Source organism: Geotrypetes seraphini, chromosome 3, assembly GCF_902459505.1.
Source record: "Geotrypetes seraphini chromosome 3, aGeoSer1.1, whole genome shotgun sequence".
Classification (NCBI taxonomy): Eukaryota; Metazoa; Chordata; class Amphibia; order Gymnophiona; family Dermophiidae; genus Geotrypetes; species Geotrypetes seraphini.
The window spans coordinates 193,179,649-193,203,495 of NC_047086.1; the positions used below are offsets into that span (position 1 = coordinate 193,179,649).

The 23,847-nt window shown below is 41.8% G+C and overlaps 1 protein-coding gene across 8 annotated transcripts in view; it reads right to left on the reverse strand.

The window, feature by feature from the left end:
- HDAC7 (histone deacetylase 7) overlaps positions 1-23,847 on the reverse strand; it is a 543,111-nt gene that overhangs the window by 62,596 nt on the left and 456,668 nt on the right. For 6 of the 8 annotated variants that reach the window (XM_033936587.1, XM_033936586.1, XM_033936589.1 and 3 more), the window contains one exon: positions 10,624-10,843. In XM_033936587.1, coding sequence (XP_033792478.1) covers positions 10,624-10,843 — 220 coding nt within the window. The remainder of the gene's footprint in view (positions 1-10,623; positions 10,844-23,847) is intronic. The other 2 variants (XM_033936585.1, XM_033936584.1) reach the window with 1 other exon arrangement.

Here is a 23,847-nt window from a genome sequence, read left to right on the forward strand (position 1 = left end):
ATGTGACGCAGCCCATTCAATACCTATGGGCTGTGTCACATTTACCGCGCCAGGACTCACTACCAGTTTTGTAAAAGAAGCCTAGTTTTATACCTGGGTCAATGGAGGGTTAAGAGACTTGCCCAGTCACAAGGAGCTGCAATGGGAATTGAACCTCATTCTCCAAGTTTTCAGCCCACTGCACTAACCATTAGGTTATTCCCCCACTAATATTCAGTGACAAACATTTTCTTATCTAATATAATAAAATAGTAGACGCGCATGCGCACTAAAAAAATCGTGTTCCCTGAGCTGTCCCGTTTTTTTTTAGTGCGCATGCGCGGGTTGTATGTCACCAGTCAATCCCCTCCACAGGTGCAGTGCTGAGGTCCCGCCTCCGCCCTACACGGTGCCGCCAGACCCGGCCCTACACTGAGATCCGCAATCGGGTTGCCATGGAAACCCCGCCGCAGCCTCGCGGCTAGGTAGGGGGACAACAATCGCGCTTATGTTCAAGCCGCCGCCACGACTCCTCTCTCGAACCGCACCAGGATCGAGGAGCTGCGGCGGGGGCTTGAGCATAAGCGCCATTGTTATCCCCCTACCTAGCAGGCGGCCTTCCTCACCCGGCCCCACCGTTCCTTCCCTTCAGTTCAGCTCCGCCTATGTTAAAAGGAGCTGCTTTGAAATTGGAGCCCTGCCGCCATCGTAACACGTTCCCTTTGCCGCGGTCCCATATGTCAGAGAAGGAGCGGGACCAAGGCAGAGGGGAATGTGCTACAGCAGTGGCAGGCCTCCGATTTCGACGCGGCTCCTTTTAACATTGGTGGAGCTGCACTGCACTTGATGGAGGGAGGGAAGGAAAGGTGGTTCTGCGCTGTTGAGCCCCTCTTTGCCCTCAGACCCTCTCCTAACTGCTCCCTCCTGTCTCAGACCACTGGGGGGAGGTGCCTGTCTTCAGCTGCAGGGATGGAGGGAGGGAAGAAGAAAGAAGGGGCCCTGGCAAGCGAGTTATCAAAAGCCAACCATAGCCTGGGACCCCTACATGATATGAATAATGACCAGACAACAAAAGGTAAGAAAAATAATTTTATTTTCTGTTTTGTGATTACAATATGTCAGATTTGAAATGTGTCTTGAGGGAGGCTGCTGCCACGGCTTTGGACAGAGGGGTACCATTTTCGTGGGAGCCGGTCTTCGGAGAGGCTTGGGACGTGGGGACGGATGCGGGAGGGGCTGCCGCTGCGAAGGGCTTTGGTGGGGGAGCCAGCCAGACCACAAGTGTGGGGACGTTGTAAGCGCGGATTGGTCAAGGAGCCGCCGCTGCTGAGGCTTTGAAATTGCTCTCCCACCGTCACTCCCTCCCGCCCCGGCTCTGCCTCTGCCCCTGCCCAAGTTCAAAAGCAGGAGACATCTAGCACCCGTTAATCTAACGGGCTTAAACACTAGTGTGAAAATAAAATCTTATTATTTATTTATTCATTTAGCCCGTCCTCCCAAAGGAGCCCAGAACGGGTTACAGGAGTACATTCATAGTATGGGTAGGACAAACTTTAGTGAGAAATACAGACTTTACAGCATTTACAGTATAGACAAGGGGGTTTAGGTTACAGCATTTACAGTAAAAACATAACATACAGACTTAAAATACAGACTTAGTAGGCATAGGATGGATTAAATTGCAGTGTTTACAGTGTAGGTATAACATGGAGGTAACATAGCTTTCCTAGCGATGGGTGTATCTTTGTTGATGGAGAATGTGGTGGTAATTCAGGTTATATTTGGGTTTTCATGGTTTTCCTGAAGTTCCAAAGACTGTCTAGTGATCTAATGGATGGGGGGATGATGTGCCATAATCTGGGTATGTAATGAGAATAAGAGCTTTTAGTACTTAACAGGTTTTGGAACTCACTTCTTCAATTGTAACTTTAGGTGTTTATTCTCCAGCTAATTAGGGTACAAAAACCATCTGTGATTTTCAGGGTTTTTATGTCATGGGTACTAGTTCAGGATGCCTTTTCAGTGGAATCAAATATGCATATTTGTGTTGCTTAGAAGCACAGAAAAATAACAAAAAACGAGTGAAGTATAGAAGACAAGCCAAGGGTGAGTGACAGAACTAGGGGAAATTATGTTTTCCTGCTATTTAGCTAATTAATGCTGACTTTTATAAAGCTGTGGTAGATGTTTCAACCACAGGCCGGAAAGGTAAATGCTCCAACGCTCACAGAACTCCGATGAGCGTCGGAGCATTTACCTCACTGGCCTATGGTAGAAATCTGTACCGCAGATTTGCAAAAGAAGTCCTAATTTTTTTGTACTAGGGGATATTTTAATCTGTGTTTATCAGTTAAAACCTAAAATCTGAAGCCGTAAGGAGAAGTTAGGTCTTACCTGCAAATTTTGTTTCCTAAACCAGTCCAGATTCTGTGGGTTGTGCCTGTCCACCACAGGTTCTGGACTGGTCTGGTGAGATTGCTAAAGAAATATAAATTAAAGATTTAACATAAATTAATATCATTAATGATATGTAAAAGAAGCAATGATTGATCAGAGTACAGCTACATAAGCTTTTGTCAAGCATTTACTGGTTCCTTTTCATTTGTAGGAGGAATTTTCAGTAGGAAAAAAATCAGTGAGAAATTTTTCTAACATTTATACAATATCAGTGCTTTGTTTATGATTCCATTTTCATTCCTGGTATAGGAATTTTGATATTCAGTGGAAGAATAAAGTAGGCTTGAGATGCTCTAACAAATAAGTTTAATAAAACCATCCCCAAACTTAATTTGCGCTAAATGCAGATATCACCTTCATGCCTGTAGTGTAAAGTATGAACATAACACACACAGTTGCAAAGTACACTCTGAGAAAGGACAGAAAGTTTAAAGCAGTGTGAGAGACTGACACAACTGAAAGAGAAATACAGACAAAATCCCTAATGCTGTTAATAAGCACAGGATTATGTCAGGTCTCTAGCTTTTCCCAAGAAATTTATAGGCAAAAAAAAAAAAAATGTTAATGGATGACAGACTAGTGATGTAAAGGACCTGGTGATCGACTGGACATAGTAATGGCCATTTAAGTTTGTGTCAGGCATTGACTAGTGATTCCTATTCATTTATAACAGGAATTTTTTTTAGTAGAAATGCGAGCCAAGTGAGAATTCTTTCTAAATTTTGTTTATGACTGGATAATTCTTCCATCAGACAGATCACAGAAGTGTGACAAATAGCACAGTTACTTGACAGGTGTAATCCGGGGACAGTAGGCAGATATTCTTACATGTGGGGTGTCGTCATCCACTGAGCTTGGTATGGACAGTGTTAAAAGTGAACTGTCACTTTAAGTTTCAAGAAACTTCGCAACTGCTCGCACTGCACTTGTGAGTGCCTTCCCGCCCAACATAGGTTCACGATTCTTCAGATCAGTAAGCAAGTCAAGAAGCCAACCAGGGAAGGTGGGAGGGATGTGAGAATATCTGACTGCTGTCCCCGGATAATACCCTGTTACGGTAAGTAACTGTGCTTTATCCTAGGACAAACAGGCAGCATATTCTCACATGTGGGACTCCCTAGCTCCAGTAGATGGAACCTAAGCACACTACTGGGCAGGGCTCTGGGTTTCTGGCCCAGAAATATCTAAGAAAAAAAGACCATTTAAACTAAATTAATTTATGGAGCATGTATGGTTGGGCAGACTGGATGGACCACTCGGGTCTTTATCTGCCATCATTTACTATGTTACTATGAAATGGGATGGAGGGAGAGTTGGCTATTAAGAAGAAAATTAATTCTGTAATACTGCTTGGCCGAAACAACCATCTCATCTTAAATAAGATTCTAGACAGCAGTGAGATGTGAATGTGTGAATTGAGGATCAAGTAGCTGCTTTGCAAATTTCATCAATGGGAGTGGAACATAAGAAAGCTACTGATGCTGCCATAGCTCGGACTTTGTGTGCTGTTACACGACACTCGAACTGCAGCCCAGCCTGAGCATAGCAGAAAGAAATACAGGCCGCTAGCCATGTGGAAATAGTTCTTTTGGTTACAGGTTTGTCCAATCTGTTAGGATCAAAGGAGATGAACAGTTGAGGTGAAGTCTTATGTGATTTAGTTCGTTGTATGTAGTAAGTCAAGGAACATTTACAGTCCAACATGTGAAGGAGCTGTTTCTCTAGGATGATCATGAGACTTTGTGCAGTAAACTGGTAGCACAATGGATTGATTGAAATGAAATTCCATGACCACTTTCGGGAGGAATTTAGGATGAGTGCATAGAACCACCTTATCATGATGGAATACTGTGAATGGTAGATCTGACACCAATGCTTGAAGTTCACTCACTCAACGGGAAGAGGTGAGAGAAATCAAGACGACCACTTTCCAAGTAAGAAATGAGGTTGAGTAGAAGCCATTGGTTCAAATGGTGGCTAGGATTATATTAAGATACCAGACAACTGGAAGTGGTTTGAGTGAAGGTTTGAAATTGAAGTCCCTTCATAAACCTGGAAATAAGAGGATGAGAGGTCAGAGATTTATTGTTGACAAGAGCATGAAAAGCACTAATAGCACCGAGGTGAACTCTGACTGAAGTAGTTTTTAGGCCAGAATTGGAAAGATGGAGAAGATAATCCAATACTTATGATAGAGATGAAGATGGAGCATCTTGGTGGTGGAGAGTACACCACATATTGAAATGTGACCACTTCTGTTGATAACATTGCTGAATAGAGGGCTTTCTAGAAGTAGCTATAATGGTTTGTACTATGTCAGACAGATTAGGATCTGCTGAAGTCAGGCCAAGAAGTACCAAGCTGTGAGGTGTAGAAATTTCAGACTGGGATGTAAAAGAGACCCTTGACTCTGAGTGAGCAGAGATGGAAAGATTTGCAAGGGAACTGGATCCCTGACAACTCAGCTGAAGTAGAAGGGAGAACCAAGGTTGTCTTGGCCACTGAGGAGCTATTAGGATCGTGGTGGCTGACTCTTGTTTGAGTTTGACCAAGGTCTTGAGAATGAGAGGAATTGGTGTAAATGCATAAAGGAACATGTCTGTCCATTCTAGAAGAAAGGCATCTGCTTCCAGACATTGAGGAGAATACTGCCTGAAGAGTATTGAGGCAATTTGTGATTGTGGGGAGAGGCAAACAGATCTATCCGAGGAGTTCCTCAAAGTAAGAAAACGTTGTGCAGTACTTTGGAGTTGAGGGTCCACTCATGCGGTCAAAGAAATCTGCTGAGTTTTGTCGGCTAGAGTGTTCTGTGACTCTTGCACATATATGGCCTTGAGAAATATGTTTTGAGCAATCGCCCAGTTCCAAATGTATTCGGCTTCTTGACAAGAGAGGGAGAGAGCCGGTTCCTCCTTGCTTCTTGATGTAATACATCACTACTTGATTGTCCATGCAAACTAGGAGGATTTGATTGGAAAGACTGCTCTGAAAAGTTCTTAGAGCATTTCAAATAGCAATCAGCTCTAATAGGTTGATGTGTAATGTTTTCTCTTGTGCAGACCAGCGACCTTGTGTGTGAAGATTGTCCAGGTGTGCTCCCCAAGCATACATGGACATGTCTATAGTGAGCACTTTCTGATGTGGAGGGATGTGAAATAGTAGACCCCTGGAAAGATTGGTCGGATCCATCCACCACTGAAACGATTGACGAAGAAGCGAGGTGATTGTAATCTTTTGAGAGAAAGGATCGAGAGCCAGAGACCATTGATATGCTAGGGTCCACTAAGCTGTTCTGAGATAGAGCCTTGCATAGGGGGTAACATGGACTGTGGATGCCATGTGTCCCAAGAGCCACATCATCTGTCTGGCTGAAATGGTTTGTAGAAGAAAAACGTGCTTGCAAAGCTGTTGAGGTAGAAAAGCCTGTAGATGAACAGTGTTGAGAAGGGCTTCTATGAATTGCAGTTTTTGGGATGGTTGAAGTTAAGACTTTAGAAAGTTGACTTCGAACCCTAGTTGTTGAAGAAATGTTATTGTCAACTGTGTTATGGAAAGCATATCTTGAGGTGAGGCAGCTTTTATCACTTAATCATCTAGATATGGAAATACTTGAAACTCTTGAATGCACAGGGTTGCTGCCACGACCACTAAGCACTTGGTGAATACTCTTGGAGAAGCTAGCCGAATAGCAGAACTTTGTACTGGAAATGTTGTTTGAGCTACATGAAAGTGCCAAAGCTTCCTGTGAGCAGGGTGTATGGAGATGTGTGTAGGCGTCTGAGACCTAGAGAGCATAGCCATTCATTTCATTCTAGAAGAGGGTATACAGTCCCTAAAGATAGCATGCAAAACTTTTATGACTGGATATTTGTTTAAGTCTTGGAGGTCGACAACTGGTCAAAGACCTCCCGTCTTCTTTGGAATTAGAAAATACCTGGAGTAGAAACCCTGATTTTCTGAGAAGGAAGAACTACTTCTATGGCATTTAGCTGAAGCAAAGCTTCGATTTCCTGAAGAAGATGGGACATCTGTTGTGATGTGAAAGAGGACTCTCTTGGAGGGTAATTTGGAGGTATTATTATGAAATAGAGTAAGTAGTCCTCCATGATGACCTTGAGGACTCAAGAGTCCGTAGTGATGACAGCCCATTGTCGATGATATAATTACAGTTGACCTCCGATAGGTTGAAAAAGAGGCTGAGAAGGAGATATGGTGGCCATGCTTTCTAGAAGCATGTCAAAAAGACTGAGCTGGCTTTTGAGGAGCCAAGGTCTGGGGCTTTTGAGGAGCCGAGGTCTGGGGCTTTTGAGGTCGTTGCTGCTTTTGTCTCTTTTGTGATGGTGGTGGTTTGGAAGAAGAGGATGTTGCAGGGTATCGTCTCTTGTAAGAATAAGAAGCTGGTTTTGGAACAGACTTAGGATTGTTGACTCAGTCTTTGATCTATTCAAAAAGTTCCAATTTTGCTCATGATGAGTCAGCTTTTCAGTAGCAGCCTCTATTCCAGGGGTAGGAAACTCTGGTCCTCGAGAGCTGTATTCCAGTCGGGTTTTCAGGATTTCCCCAATGAATATGCATGAGATCTATTTGCATGCACTGCTTTCAATGCATATTCATTGAGGAAATCCTGAAAACCTGACTGGAATACGGCTCTCGAGGACCGGAGTTCCCTACCCCTGCTCTATTCTATCAACAAAGAGTTCTTCCCCCAGGTATGGAATGTTGGCTAAACGGTCCTGAAGATTAATATCCATGTCAGAGACTCATAGCCAAGCAAGACGCCTCATAGCAACAGACATGGCTAATGCTCTGGATGACATTTCAAAAGCATTGAATGCTGTCCGTGCCATATATTTTCTGGTTTGTAGAAGACTGTATGTGGCCTGCTGAAAATCCACAAGATGTTCTGATCAAACTCAGCCAACTTCTTTACAAGATGTTAAAAATAAAGTGACATGTAGAAGTTGTAATTAAGCACTCTATTAGCCAACATAGAGTTTTGCTAGAGAAGGTGACCAAATTTGTCCATAGTACGACCCTCACGTCCTGGTGGTGCAGAAGCGTAAACCTTGGTACTGAAGGATTTTTTAAGGATAGACTCCACAAGTGACGATTGGTATTGTAGTTGCGGTTTGTCAAATCCAGGGCATGAAATTATTCTGTAGAGTGAATCAATTTTTTTTGGGGCTGCAGTAACAGAAAGAAGAGAGTCTCCCAGTTTTGAAACAGGGCCTCCTTAAGAAGATTAAGCAGAGGTAACTTGAGAAGTTCCTTAGGAGGTTTCTCATAATCTAAGGCATCAAGGAGCTCTGCCCTGGGCTCAGTGTCAGTCTCTAATCTGACAGGGAGGGCCTTGTCCAACTGTCTAATGTATTTAGTAAAAGAAAGTCCTTCAGCAGGAAATCTTCCTGGAGGAGGAGGAGATGGATCTGAAGGTTTGCCATATGACTCAGGGGCAGACAAAGTGGGCTCACACTGAGAGTCAGTATGGTGACATGAGAAATCAGAATCAACTGCAGGAACCCCAGGTGACTCTCTGTAAGAAGAAGTATGTGGAGGAGAACGATAAGATGATGCTCCTTGATGTCTTTGGTACTGATCCGATGAAGAGGAGTGACAGGAAGTTCTCTTATCCCTGGAAACATGGGATTGATGTGATGTAGACGATGCCTTGATGCAAAGCATTGATGTGTCAAAGAAGGACATCAATGCTTCGATGAAGAGCGTCGCTATGATATTGAGGATCGATGCCTAGATGGAGAGCATCGTTGTCTACTGGCAGATCAATGAGAGTTAGACAAATGCCTCGTTGGAGGGAAATCAGTACCCCATGGCTTCGAGGTGCTATGCTTAGGCTGGGGCGGTACTGAGGGAGTTGATATTAGCACTAGTGTCACATGTACATAAGAACATAAGCAATGCCTCCGCTGGGTCAGACCTGAGGTCCATCGCGCCCAGCAGTCCACTCACGCGGCGGCCCAACAGATCCAGGACCTGTACAGTAATCCTCTATCTATACCCCTCTATCCTTTTTTTCAGTAGGAAATTGTCCAATCCTTTCTTGAACCCCAGTACTGTGCTCTGCCCTATTACGCCCTCCGGAAGCGCACTCCAGGTGTCCACCACACACTGGGTAAGGAAAAACCTCCTAGCATTCGTTTTGAATCTGTCCTCTTTCAACTTTTCATGTAATTTAAACATGTCACTGATCTCCCTCCTGAAAAACTCATTGAGTTGCTCTTTGAAGAGCTGCACCGGTATTCAACTCAACAGCCGGTGCCATCGGTGTGGCAGGGTGTCCAGGAGTGGGTGTCCTCGAGGAGGATGCACTCCCTAAAGGAGACACAACCTGCAGAGATGGAGAGCAATGGTGGTGGCATTTGGCCTGCATCGAGAGACTCGATGCTGCAGAGGCCTGTAACACTTGCTGGGAAGAAGAAGATGGCTTCTTAGCTGGCTTCCCCAATGCTGGAATCTCATCCGATGCTGATGTCGATGCTAGTACCACTGGTATCGCCGGCTCAGAGTGTTTTCAGATGTCCATAGCCGAACCGAAGAGCTTCTCTTGCTGTATGAGACGAGCTTTTAGGGAGTGCTTTTATAAGGTGGAACAGTGCATGCAGGTGTCAACACAATATTCAGGGCCCACACACTACAAACACCAGCTATGCAGGTCAGTAACTTAAACAGGCCGCTAACACTGACAGCACTTTAAAGCCTGTGAATGGTTTCGACATGGACGGAAAAATTGCGGCGGCAAAATTAAACTTAATGATGAAATAGAGGGAAAATCTCACTGAAGAATAACATGGGCTGAAAGGCCCAAGTGAAAAAAAATAAATTATATTATTATTTATTTTCTTTTATATAAGAAAACAAATACCATATAGTAACATAGTAGATGACAGCAGATAAAGACCCGAATGGTCCATCCAGTCTGCCCAACCTGATTCAATTTAAAATTTTATTTTTTTTTTTACATTTTTTCTTCTTAGCTATTTCTGGGCAAGAATCCAAAGCTTTACCCGGTGCTGTGCTTGGGTTCCAACTGCCGAAATCTCTGTTAAGACTTACTCCAGCCCATCTACACCCTCCCAGCCATTGAAGCCCTCCCCTGCCCATCCTCCACCAAACGGCCATACACAGACACAGACCATGCAAGTCTGCCCAGTAACTGGCCTAGTTCAATATTTAATATTATTTTCTGATTCTAAATCTTCTGTGTTCATCCCACGCTTCTTTGAACTCAGTCACAGTTTTACTCTCTACCACCTCTCTCGGGAGCGCATTCCAGGCATCCACTACCCTCTCCGTAAAGTAGAATTTCCTAACATTGCCCCTGGATCTACCACCCCTCAACCTCAAATTATGTCCTCTGGTTTTACCATTTTCCTTTCTCTGGAAAAGATTTTGTTCTATGTTAATACCCTTCAAGTATTTGAACGTCTGAATCATATCTCCCCTGTCTCTCCTTTCCTCTAGGGTATACATATTCAGGGCTTCCAGTTTCTCCTCATACGTCTTCTGGCGCAAGCCTCCTATCATTTTCGTCACCCTCCTCTGGGCCGCCTCAAGTCTTCTTACGTCTTTCGCCAGATACGGTCTCCAAAACTGAACACAATACTCCAAGCGGGGCCTCACCAATGACCTGTACAGGGGCATCAACACTTTCTTCCTTCTACTGACTACGTCTCTCTTTATACAGCCCAGCATCCTTCTGGCAGCAGCCACTGCCTTGTCACACTGTTTTTTCGCCTTTAGATCTTCGGACACTATAACCCCAAGGTCCCTCTACCCGTCCGTGCATATCAGCTTCTCTCCTCCCAGCAAATGATCAAAGTAAGGAAAAAACAACAGCAAAAGGCCAGGTAGAAAAACGATACGGGTAGAAGGCAATGCCAATTGGATGAAGTCCAGAAAAAAGTACTTCTTCGTTCTGCAGAAAATGAAGAACTGAGGAACCACGAACCTACGTCGGGTGGTGCGGGCAGTTGCAAAATTTCTTAAAACTTAAAGTGACAGTTCACTTTTAACACTGTACATACTGGGCTCCATGGATGACATTATATGTGATAATAAGCTGCCTGCTTGTCATAGGATAAAGTAACACAATGGATTTTAACAAAAAACAAACAATAAAAACTTCTCCCTTGCTTTGTTCACATCCCCCATCCACATTTTCACAGATACCTGTAGTGAAACGGATCTTGGCAGGCTGCTCTGGCACAGGATGCGTCACCTTGGCAGGAGGCTCTTGCACAGGTAGGGGTAGTGTGGCGGAGGCGGGGGAGGACTGCGCCCTTGAAAGGGGCCTATGGACAGCATGCACACCAGGTACCACTAGGGCATCCAGAGGGGTTGGCCTTCTGAGCTGCTGAATCCTCTGCTGCTGTTCCCACAGATATGCCTGCTGTGCAGAAAGAAGCAGAATAAATTTAACAACACGATACAACTAAAACGCAAAGACCAAAAGATGCTGAAAAGACACACTGAGAACTGTTTTTTTTAAAGCAGCTGACAGTCCTTAGGCACAGCTTCTAAGAACAGAGGATCTTCGTTCAGGAGAATTCTAACAACTGATCAATTCTAATCCCAGCAGGCAAGTCAGAGTCTCATTTTACATAGACCATTCAAATTGAAAATGGCACATCTAGGACGGAATATGTCAAATTCTGTTAGTATTTCAAAACAGGATTTACAGACGCAGAGCCTGTTCTGAAATACCTCTAGAAATGGATAGTTGGAGCATCCATTTTACAAGCATCAATGGGGGTCAACATAAATGTGTATGCTGTTTTTTCATAACATACATGTTCAGCAGCCATTTTAGACACATACATGTGAAGGTTTTCCTAAATCTGTCAGTGCCTGATGCCCTTTGCTTGTATCACTTTTGAAAGGTGTAAAAACATTGGGGGATTAAGGGGGTGAATCCATCTTTGCGCTCTGTAACTTCACAATTTGTTATGTCTTCAATGACTCAGTTGCATTATACTGTTACTGCAAATGCTACACTGGTTTTTTTTGGGAGGATCTGTTATTTGGAACAACATCTGTGGTTATTAAAAGAGTTTTGTACCTTTAAGAAAATGTGAAGGCATATTTATTTGCCCAAGCCCATTTTGGAATTGTTTAAGTAGTTAAGAGCTGAGTACTGCCAAGAAGCATTTTCTCTGTAACAAATCTCTAACACTGGATGACGTAATGGGACAATTTGACAAATTGAAGAGTAGCAAATTGCCTGGACCAGATGGTATACATCCTAGAGTACTGATAGAATTGAAAAAAGAACTTGCAGAGCTATTGTTAGTAATTTATCTTTAAAATCCAGCATTGTACCAGAAGACTGGAGGTAGCTAACACCACCAATTGAAAAAAAAAATACCAATTTTTTAAAAAGGTTGCAAAGATGTTCTGTGAAATTATAGACCGGCGAGTCTGACTTCAGTGGCGGGCAAAATGGTAGAGACTATTATAAAGAACAAAATGACAGAGCATATACATAATCATGGATTAATGAGAGAGAGAGAGCCAACATGGATTTAGTCAAGGGAAATCTTGCCTCACCAATCTACTACATTTCTTTGATGGGGTGAATAAACATGTGGATAAAGGTGAGCGAGTTGATATTGTATATCTGGATTTTCAAAAGGCATTTGACAAAGTACCTCATGAAAGATATCTAAGGAAATTAGAAAATTGTGGAATAGAGGAGGAAATGTCCTATTATGGATTAAGAACTGTTAAAAGAAAACAGAAAGTAGGGTTAAAGGTCAATAGTCTCAATGGAGATGTATAAATAGTGGGGTGCAAACTTTGGATGTTTTAAATAGTGGGGTTTCCAGAGACTGTGCTGGGACCACTGTTTTTTTAAACATATTTACCTATGATTTAGAAATGGGAATAACTAGTGAGATAATTAAGTGATGCATGTGGGCAAGAGAAGCCTGAACTATAGCTACATGATGCAGGATTCCAACTTAGGAGTCACTGCCCAGGAGAAGGATTGAGGGGCCAGGTTTTCAAAACTTTAACGCGGTCGCTAAACTGAGTCCAGACCGTTTAGCCTGCATGCATTTTAGTGGCAGATTATCAAAAACAGCTTATCGCGGTCTTTAGCGAGCTTTCTAGAAGTCTCCGACACTGCCATGCAAATGGGCTCTTGAATATTGAAACGAGCACTCTGGTGGATTCTTATCACCGAGTCATTCTCCAAGAATGGCACTGACTTTTGGCAACAAAAATCAGCGACTGGTCCAGGGGTGCTGGTAAAAGTGCATTTTGTGGCTTGTGTTATGACTATGGCTAATGAAAAAAATTAAAAAATTATATGAAGAATCATAAAGTATAGTCTATTTTTCTTTTGTGGTAGTAGTAAAAGTACGCTTCTTGAACGCGAATGGCATGTTATAAATATATTAATTTGTAAGGGTAAGCAACTGGTCTTAATCAGTCGCTTTTTTGGATCGCTAAAAGCAATCACTTTTTTTGTGTATTGGGAAGCCATGTTAGAATATCAATCGCTCTGTTTACATTGCATTTCAATATTAATGACCTTATTTGCATGGTCGGATCAGAGAATAAGCGATTGCGCATAAAAACACATGGTGAACTGTTTTGTGCATCGGGTCAGCAAATCTGATCGTCGCCAAACCCTTAGCGACGATCATTGACTTTAGTGGATCTAGCTCTGAGAGGAATGAAACAGGTAGATGTGAATTGCTTGTTTACTCTTTCCAAAAATACTAGGACTAGAGGGCATACAATTAAGCTACTAAGTAATAGATTTAAAACAAACTGGAGAAAATATTTCTTCAATGTGTAATTAAACTCTGGAATTTGTTGCTGGAGAATGATGAAAACAGTTAGCTTAGCAGGATTTTAAAAAGGTTTTGATAATTTCCTAAAACAAAAATCTAAAAGCCATTATTAAGATGGACTTGGGGAAATCCACTGCTTATTCCAAGGTAAGCAACATAAAACCTAATTTACTCCTTAGGAGCTTGCCAGGTACTTGTGACCTGGGTTGGCCACTATTGAAAACAGGATACTGGATTGATGGTATGTCAACTCTTATATTCTTATTTTTATGTTATATTTTTTATATATATTTTGGCTTATGTGATAATAATGTTGGGGGTGTTTTTTTGTATTGTATTTTATTAGCTGTCTAGTTAATAGGTGGGTTATAAATGAAATAAATAATCCTTCCTGTGGAACACTGCACAGAATGAGTAGCTTTCTCTAACCAGAAGCTGTAAATACAAAACATTAATATCGGTGGACAAAGAAGTACATTCCCCTTCTAAAATAGGAGACACTGCCCTAGTTTCAGCAAAAACATGGCTTGACCACGCCACTTTGCCACGCGCACATATTCATGTTTCAGCCACGTACACACCAATTTTTAAAAATCAGATTCAGGTGGGCATGTGATTGATATACACGTCTAAATGCTTGTTACAGCATGCCAAATTCTGTCTCCTGTACCTAAGCATACCAACGCACTATCAAATAAATCTTTCCCTGAGAAGCATGCATTAAAAAAAAAAAAAGAAAGAAAACAAAATGCTGACATAACCATCCACCCTAGGAGAAGGGTGCATGCCTTCTGAACCGTAGATCATATTAAGGATTTCTGGCCACAATCCCTTCTTATAACAGGGTGTTTAAACCTAGGAGACATTTGTGCACATATGTAATGGAACACTAGCATTTATTCATCTAATATTAGGGTTGTCCAGAAAAACTAAAGTTGGGAAAATTGTGCAAATTGATGTTTTTCCCAAGAATTTGATTGTGCTTGATCAGAAAATAATTTAATACAAAGGGTTTTTTTAAAAGGCCATCCTGGGGTCCCTCAAAGCCACTGATTACATAAAGCTCCATTTTTCTTAAAATTTGCTATTAGTTTTGCTTAATGGAGCAAATTTCTTGGTATTATAGCTATAAATTTTATGTTTTGATACTCAGCAATGATACATTGATATATAAAAAGACATTTTATGCTGTCTGTTTTATTGAAAAAGAACAATAAATCAGTACAGAAATAATACTACAGTCTCTCCAATATGCTTATTATAACAAGTGGGGTCGGATTCCAAGTGTGAGGCCTGGTGAACTGGATTAGAAACTGGTTGACGGACAGACGCCAGAGGGTAGTGGTAAATTGAATGTGCTCAGAGGAGGGTCAGGTGAGTAGTGGAGTGTCTCAATGATCGGTGCTGGGACCGATTCTGTTCAATATGTTTGTGAGCGACATTGCTGAAGGATTAGAAGGTAAGGTTAGCCTTTTTGTGGATGATACCAAGATTTGTAACAGAGTGAATGCTCTGGATGGGAGTGGAAAACATGAAAAAGGATCTGCAACAAAAGTTAGAAGAATGGTTTAGCGTCTGGCAACTAAAATTCAATGCAAATAAAAGTGTAGAGTGATGCATTTGAGAAGTAGAAATTCAAAGGCAAAAAGAATACTAGGAATGATAATGAAGGGGGATTACGAACAGATCAAAGAAGGTTATCATGCCGCTGTACCGGGCCATGGTGCGCCCTCACCTGGAGTACTGCGGCCAGCACTGGCCGCCATACATGAAGAAGGACATGGTACTACTCGAAAGGGTCCAGAGAAGAGCGACTAAAATGATTAAGGGGCTGGAGGAGTTGCCGTACAAATTGGAGAAACTGGGCCTCTTCTCCCTTGAAAAGAGGAGACCGAGAGGGGACATGATCGAAACATTCAAAATACTGAAGGGAATAGACTTAGCAGATAAAGACAGATTGTTCACCTTCTCCAAGATAGGGTGTTGAAAGGGGATAGATTCCCTACAAACGTAAGGAAGTTCTTCTTCACCCAGAGAGTGGTAGAAAACTGGAATGCTCTTCCGGAGTCTGTTATAGAGGAAAACACCCTCCAGGGATTGAAGACAAAGTTGTACAAGTTCCTGCTAAACTGGAACGTACGCAGGTGAGACTGGACTCATTTAGAGCACTAGTGTTTGACCTGGAGGCCGCCGCATGAGCGGACTGCTGGGCACGATGGACCACTGGTCTGACCCAGCAGCGGCAATTCTTATGTATGTGCTGGGAGGTGAGAGGCTAAGCATAGATGGAGAGAGAGAGAGACCTTGGGGTGATTGTGTCTGAGGATCTAAAGGCATCTAAATAGTGTGATAAGGCGGTGGGTGTAGCCAGAAGGATGCTAGGCTGTATAGAAAGAGGAGTAACCAGCAGAAGAAAGGAGGTGTTCATGCCCTGTCTAGGTCACTGGTGAGGCCACACTTGGATAATTATGTTAAGTTTTGGAGGCCTTATCTGGCAAAGGATATAAAAAGACTTGAAGCAGTTCAGAGGAAGGCGACGGAAATGGTAAGAGGTTTGAATAAAAAGAAGTATGAGAAATGACCGGAAGACCTAAATATGTTTATGCCCTCTAGTTTTACCATTTTTTCTTCTCTGGAAAAGATTTGGTTCTATATTAATGTCTTTCAAGTACTTAAACGTCTGGTATCATATCTCCCCTGTTCCTCCTCTCCTCCAGAGTATTTTGCGGTTACAGGGAGGAAGACTTAGGAGCAATGTTAGGAAATTCTTCTTCACAGAGAGAGTGGCAGATGCCTGGAATGCCCTTCCGAGGGAAGTGGTGGAGAGGAAAACTGTGATGGAATTCAAAAGAGCGTGAGATAAAAATAGAGAATCTCTAATTAGAAAACAAAGGATGTAAATTAAAGAACTAAATCTGGTACTGAACAGACCTGCACAGTCTGTGTCCCATATATGGTGATTCGGTGTAGGATGGGCTGGGGTGGTTATCAATATAAACTCCACTAATATAGAGCATCAGGATGTTACTGGCCATAACAATGGGATGGCTGGAGTGAGCTTATATGGCAACTTAGCATTTGGAACCTAGGACAATACCAGACTTTACAGTCTACGGCCCAGAAATATCAAAGAAGAGACAAGTTAATCTAATCATGTATTTTTTAATGGGTATAACTTATGGGCAGACTAGATGGACTGTTCAGGTCTTTACCTGCCGCCATTTACTATGTTATTGCAAGGAGTTGAACAACATCGTAGGCTTTATCCTGACTATTTCAAAGAAGATTTCAGCCATCTCCAAATTAAGATTTTTAATAGCTCTTTTATTCGACCCCATCTCCGCCAGCAATCCTCTTCTTCCTACCCTCCTTATGTACTTCCCTTTTATGTACTTTTTCTTTAAAATATAATTCCTCCCCTCTTTCCTACTGTTTCCCGTGGCTTTAAAAAGCAAATACCCAAGTAGGTCTGGTAACGAATTATGTATATGTGATTTCTCTAAAATCATATTTTTACCTTTTGTACAACGCTTTGTAATTTGGTAAAGCGTTCAATCAAATAATATGAATAAACTTGAAACTTGAAGACATTGAATGCTTTAGTGTTTGGAATGCCATTTCTGTTATTTTCTACAATAAAGTACAGATATTGAAGGTTCATTTAATAGAATATTGCTAGTTTTGTTTTTTTTTTAATAAAATGTCTTTTTATCATCATTATTTGATGACAGGAGAATGTTTTCCTATTCTTTTTGAGGTTGTAACAATGTATTAGTGGGGTTCTAAGGAATCCAATCTTGCTGATGTCACTTCCTGTTTCCTGTCTGACTGGTTTTTTTTAATACCTATCTCCAGGTGAGGAGGGAGAATGTAGAAGGGTCCATCCAAAATACTGGGTCTGGCTATGCCACCACTGTGCGCCACCATTGTGCAGGCAAACTTGAAAGCAAAGTACTCGTCAGGGTTGCTCTTCTTTGCTTTTAATTATAAGCTTCTCAATTTTTTTTTCACTTGAAAGGCTTATATTTAAGAGCTGAAAACAGGCACCAATGTGTGCTTTCACTTACAGGTTTGTTCGGCCTTGCAAACCTTCAGTACTTGTGCTTAGAGGCTTGCACTGGCTTCCTTCCACTCCAAAACAAACGAAAACCAGCAGATTTTAAGAGAAAATCACAAGAAATTTTCTCTTTAATCCCTCCCAAAGCCAACTACGTTCTGGCATTATTTTTCCAGTGGTAAGAACAGGGTTTGCTTGTGCGCCGTTGGAAAGGAATAGCAAATGTGTAAAGATTATGTATGTTAACTGTGAGCTGCTTTGGCCAAAGGTGGCATATAAATGTTTTAAATAAAATGACCTCATTTACATCCGTTTGACATTTAAATACAATTTACGGCCATCTCTAGCACGCATGCTGTTTTCTCCGCTACAGCTCTCTAAGCATTCTACGCAGACTAGTGCCAGCGCTATTTGACTTTAATGCTGATGTTATATTTTGAATATCAGGCCCTTAGAACATCTCCATCATTTCCCCCCTTCCAAATCTTGTGTTTCTCTGTCCATGGGCGGCATTCTATTCCAAGTGGAAACCTCAGAACTGTCACTTCATTTCACTTCATATACTGCTTTGCTGTGCTGTTTTTTCTTGTCATAAATAAACAATTGCAAAAAAAAAAAAAATATATATATATATATATATATACTGCTTGTACAAATGTATTGAGCAGTTTAGAAAACTACGCGTTTAAGAAAATAATTTACATTACAGTATATCAATCTATTGTATAAATAACATGAACTCCATCACTCATTATCACAGCAACATACTGTATGTAAGAATATGCGTTAAAACTTCTTAAGATTTTCAATGTGGTCTATAGTATTGTTAGAATAAAATAAACTTCAAATGCTTATGAAATTAGGGTTACCAGATTTTTGCAGGAAAAAAAAAAGAGGGTGCATGGCCCCGTCCCATTCATGCCCCCTTCAGCCCACAGCCCTTACCTGTTCCGACCACAGCCCTGCCTCATTCCACCACCCAACCCTGGCCCCAAACAACGTCTTTTCAGGGCCACATCTGGAAGGCATCTGCATATGCGTGGACGCGATGCAATGATGTCACATGCATATGCGCATGCATGTGATGTCACCATGTCATATCTGTGTATGCTCAGATGACCTCCAGTCATAGCTCCGACCTCAACGGTTTTCAAATACCAGACAAAGTGCCAGGTTTTGAAAAGCCGTCCAGATGCCTGGACATGTCCGGGTAAATTTGACGTCTGGTAACCCTATACTAAATGCTATGTAAGACAAAACCATCATAAAACTCAGTAAACAATGAGTTCCAAAGAGCAAGTCCAACATGTCCTACATAAGAGAAGGATCTCTTTCTAGTTATCTCTAATTTAATTTCTCTTAGCCCAGGAACCACAAATTGTTCCTGTTATGACGATCTTAAAACCATTCCTGGCTGGTATTCACTCATTTTTTCATTCAAATACTCAGGAGACAAAATGTGCCAAGTGAGGAGGAAGTAGTGAATAACCCTTGAGGCACTGCTGCCATCTAATGGCTCCACTGAGAATATTCAGCAGGGAACATAAGATCCTAGCAGCCATTCTTATGCAACTCCATGTCATTGTAACACAGTTTTACAGCTAGAAGAGATGGGAGAGAGCTGGGAGCAGTTGGGCATCAGCCACACCATCCATCTGACTGGCTGAATGCCCTTCTGCTGCTTTACAACACTTATGCCAGACAGCTTTTCCAGATCCTCTCTGGGTAAAGTGCGAGTTCATCTTATTTTCTTCTTTGACTTGTTTTATTTCTATTCTGATCCTCTCTCAAAGCCTCCCAACAGGTCTATTTTTTAAATGGTTTCCAACACAATGGAAATTGGAAAGAATTAGACAAAATGTCTGTCCATCCATCTGTTAAGATTGGGGGTGGGGCACAAAAGAACCTTCCAAAAAAGTAACAGAATGGGATGAAACTTGGCAGGGGCAAAGCCAGAGCTTTTAGTGCCCCCACTCCCACTCTGGAGTTGCCAACACTGGCACTTCTGGGCCCTCACCTTCCCAAGATGCCAACACACCTCACCCACCCTGAGCTGCAGTCATTGCTTCTGCTACCCCCAGTACCACAGCTGCTTCTGTGCTCTACCACCAGAAGGTGCAGGAAAGAATTGATGCTACTAGTCTTGCAGTGCCGCAAGATTCACGCCAGAGTTCCTTTTGGCACAGCGCAGCTTAAAGTTAAAGGGCCAGTCTGCATGGAATAAACAGGACTGGGACAACAGGGAGGGGAGTGGTACTCACAGCTGCTTTGGCTCCCTCCTGCTGTGCTTACTGTGCTCACCATGTTATGCCAACCCTGATACTTGGCATGGTGGGAAAACCAATGACCAAACACATCTAGCTTGAACATAGACCAGATGGTACCAAGGGTTCCAGAAAAATAAGCCACCCCCACCTTTCTCCTAAAATGGCACTGTGTTTTTCTATAGCAGAAGTTCCAGCTTTGGAGGCATAGAAACTGTTAAAAATAACAGCTGTTAGGAAAGTGCTCTTTTCAAACTGCCCCTCCCCATTCCTGAGCTAACCCTGTGGCCCAAAACTACTCCTTCGGCAACTGCTCCCAGCACCTTCTACCTATCCCTGCAACTGCCCCATCACTCCAAAACTATTCAGACCCCCCACCTTGCCAAAACTGCCCCCCCTGTAACTATCCCATCTTCAAAATTATCTCCTTGCAACTGCCTCACTGACCCCACAAAGCAACCTCCCTTGCAAATGCCACCCACCTCTAAACTGCCTCACCTTTCAGAACTATCCCATAACTGCTCCACTCCCAAACTGCCCAAATTCACACAAAATGTCCAACTAAACTCTCACTCACCCCCTGAAACTGCTCATCTCAACTGTCCCTACCATCCTCAAACTGCCCCATTATCAGAAAAGAACCCCCACACCTGCCTCCACAGCCCAGTTACCCACATTCCTCAAAACTGCCCCCCTACAAATACCCTAATCAGCCTAATTGGAAAGCGCAATGGGCGAACCTGAGGAATCAGGTTTAATTCCTTGTGTATCTCCTCGTGACCCTGGGCAACTCAATTAAATTTAAAAGAAAAATCAACAAAGCAAAATAAAACAAAAACAAAAGCAGGACAAGGGAGACAGCACAGAAGAAGACCTAAGTGGCCGCCATCTTGTTGGAATATTCATTTCTATCTCTATCTGTCTTTATATTTTTATCTTTACTTTTCATAAATTGTTTCTTCAGGTGCTTTAGTTAGATTGTGAGCCTTTGGGACAGTTAGGGAATTTCCAAGTACCTATCTTATTTATTTTTATTTATTGTATCTTTTAATGCATCTTTTTTGTAAACCGCTTAGAAACCTCACGGTTATTAGCGGTATATAAGAATTAAATTAAATTAAAATTAACACTATTCCCCCACCCTTGGTACAAATCTTACATTGTAAGCCCATTAGGGACAGAGCACGTACCTGCCTATAATATAAGCAAACCACTTTGGTTGTAACCACAGAAAAGTGATGTATCAAATCCATGACCCTTTACCCCAGTGCCAGACTTTCTCCTGAATAAGTCATAAGAACATAAGAATGCCAATACCGGGTCAGACCAAAGGTCCATCTAGCCTAGTATCCTGTTTTTAACAGTGGCCAAGCCAGGCAAAAAGTATCTGGCAGAGTCCCAAAAAGTAGCACGTTTCCATGCTACCGATCTCAGGGTTGCCAATCCAACAAAAGAGTGCATTTTAAAATTCTGTCAAGAGTACATCAGATATTGTATCGTGTATCTCCTACTGTTTTGCAAGGATCTTTTGAAATTTGTCAGCCCAGAAGATGTTTGCGGTTGAAAAATAGTATGAAACTGTGTTTGGGTGGTAGGGTGGCAATTTCTCATTCCAAGGATTGGCGACACTATGTTGTCAGTGGGGAGTGCAAAGCTTTGGAATGCTCTGGCAGGAGTTCTGCACTTAGGTTCACACAGATTAGGTTTCAATAAAATGTTGAAAATGCGTTTGTAAATGCTTTCCTATGATGAGATATCATGTAATGTGTGATAGATATTCTGAATCATACAGAAAAGCGCTTTCTATTATTTTTGAACTTGTAGCATATAGTAACATAGTAGATGACAGCAGATAAAGACCCGAATGGTCCATCTAGTCTGCCCAACCTGAGTCAATCAAAAAATTTGTTGGGGTTTTTTTCTTCTTCTTCTTAGCTATTTCTGGGCAAGAATCCAAAGCTCTGCCCGGTACTGTTCTTCGGTTCCAACTGTTCGATATTTATGAATGTTACATAAACTGTGTAGGATTTATACAGTATACAAATTTTTTAATAAATAAATCAACGGCACGTTGAGATGTTTCAATATTGCAAATACGCATTCCTGACACTGTTGATGTTGCGCTACGAAGTAGGGCAAACATATACTTTTCATTCTGACACCACCACCACCCCCCACCCCCCCCGACATAGGTTTCTAATTGAAACACAAGCCGTGTCAGGTGGTATTGATTAAAGTGTTCTACATTCCAGTTTTTAAGACCTATTGTGCTTAGTGGTTTTTGGGTTGTTTTTATATGTATGGTTGGTGCTTTTTGCACTTTGGTATCCCTTTTCTTTTTGTCTGGCCAATGGGTGGTCACAATTTATGTGCATACTCATACGTCTGATGGTTTAGATCAGTGGTCTCAAACTCAAACCCTTTGCAGGGCCACATTTTGGATTTGTCGGTATTTGGAGGGCCTCAGAAAAAATAGTTAATGTCTTATTAAAGAAATGACAATTTTGCATGGGGTAAAACTCTTTATAGTTTATAAATCTTTCCTTTTGGCTAAGTCTTAATAATACTATTGTCATTTATAGCTAAAGAGACATATGACCAAGAAACTGTTTTATTTTACTTTTGTGATTATGATAAACATACCGAGGGCCTCAAAATAGTACCTGGCATGTGGCCCCCGGGCTGCAAGTTTGAGACCACTGGTTTAGATTGTACACAAGACTGCCTTTAAGTCTCTGGCAATTCAGTATATCCTTCTTAGGCAGTTGTGCATGTCTTACTTCAAGATCTTTTCTTTATTTATCCTGTCAACAATACCTCTGTAAATTACTAGATAGACAACCTTTATACACCAAGATCTTAAGATATGGATGAATTATATTTGAGAGCCACCTTTATCAAAAATATTTTTATTATAGATTGACTGAATGTACATGCTTGAACTATGTAACTTTTTTTTCATTTTTGTGCCTGGGAATTTGGAGCACGACGCTGTGGGTTTGAATGCATCGATTTTATGCAGAGATCTTTTGTTTTAATCCACAAGTTCATTTTAGGACCAGTAGGGACCCCTGTCGAAACATAGACCTTTACTTTTGGTTATACTTTGTACATCCAGGGTAGGGGGGGTGGGTGGGAGGGAGAAGGATAATGTATAAGGACTGGTTTATTTATTTATGAGTTGTTAGTACCATTGTATGGGTATCTTGAATATATTGAAATCAGGGGGGGAGGGGGTGAAAATTATTCTTATGTATTTCACTGATGGATATAAGTGCTGTTTTTTTCAGGTAACTTGTTATGCAATTTTTATATGCACTGATTTTAGAATGAAAATGAATAAAGATATACAGTCAAACCTCGGTTTGCGAGTAACGCCCCCCCCCACGTGAACTGGAACCCCCCGCCTGAACAACATTCAGTCTTACCCCCCATCTGGCACCGGTGAAAGAAGTTCCTGCCTCTTGCCTGGGCCTTGAGCATCTGCGCATGCTCAAGGCCTTCTGGTACTTGCTCTCGAATCTCAGAGAGAGCAAGAACCAGAAGGCCTTGAGCATGCGCAGATGTTCAAGGCCCAGGCAAGAGACAGGAACTTCTTTCACCGGCATCGGCACGTCTTGTGGGTTGCATGCCGGTACCAGATGGGAAGGTAAGACTGAATGCTGTTCGGGTGGAGAGGGGCATTTGCGAGCAGGGGAGGGAGCGATGCCAGTTCTCGGGGGGGGGGGGGAAGGGGGGAAGGGGGGGAGGAGCAGCGCCGCTGGCCTCTGGGGGGGGAGGTGTTGGGAACGTATCAAACGAGTTTCCCTTACTTCCTATGAAGAAACGCGCTTTGATATACCAGTAATTTGGTTTATGAGCATGCTTCTGGAACGAATTATGCTCGTAAACCAAGGTTCCACTATATATATATATATATATATATATATATATATACAAACATACATATATATATATATATATATATATATATATATACATACAAACATACATATATATATATATATATATACACAAACATACATACATATATATATATATATATATATATAGTGGAACCTTGGTTTACGAGCATAATTCGTATATATATATATATATATATATATATATATATATATATATATATATATATATATATATATATATATATATACACACATACACACTGTATATAAATAAAAGAAACATAGACCGTGTAGGGTCCATATGTTTCGAGAGGTTCCGGCCCTAGACGTATTTGTATGGATTATTTGTTTGCCTCAATAAAGCCATC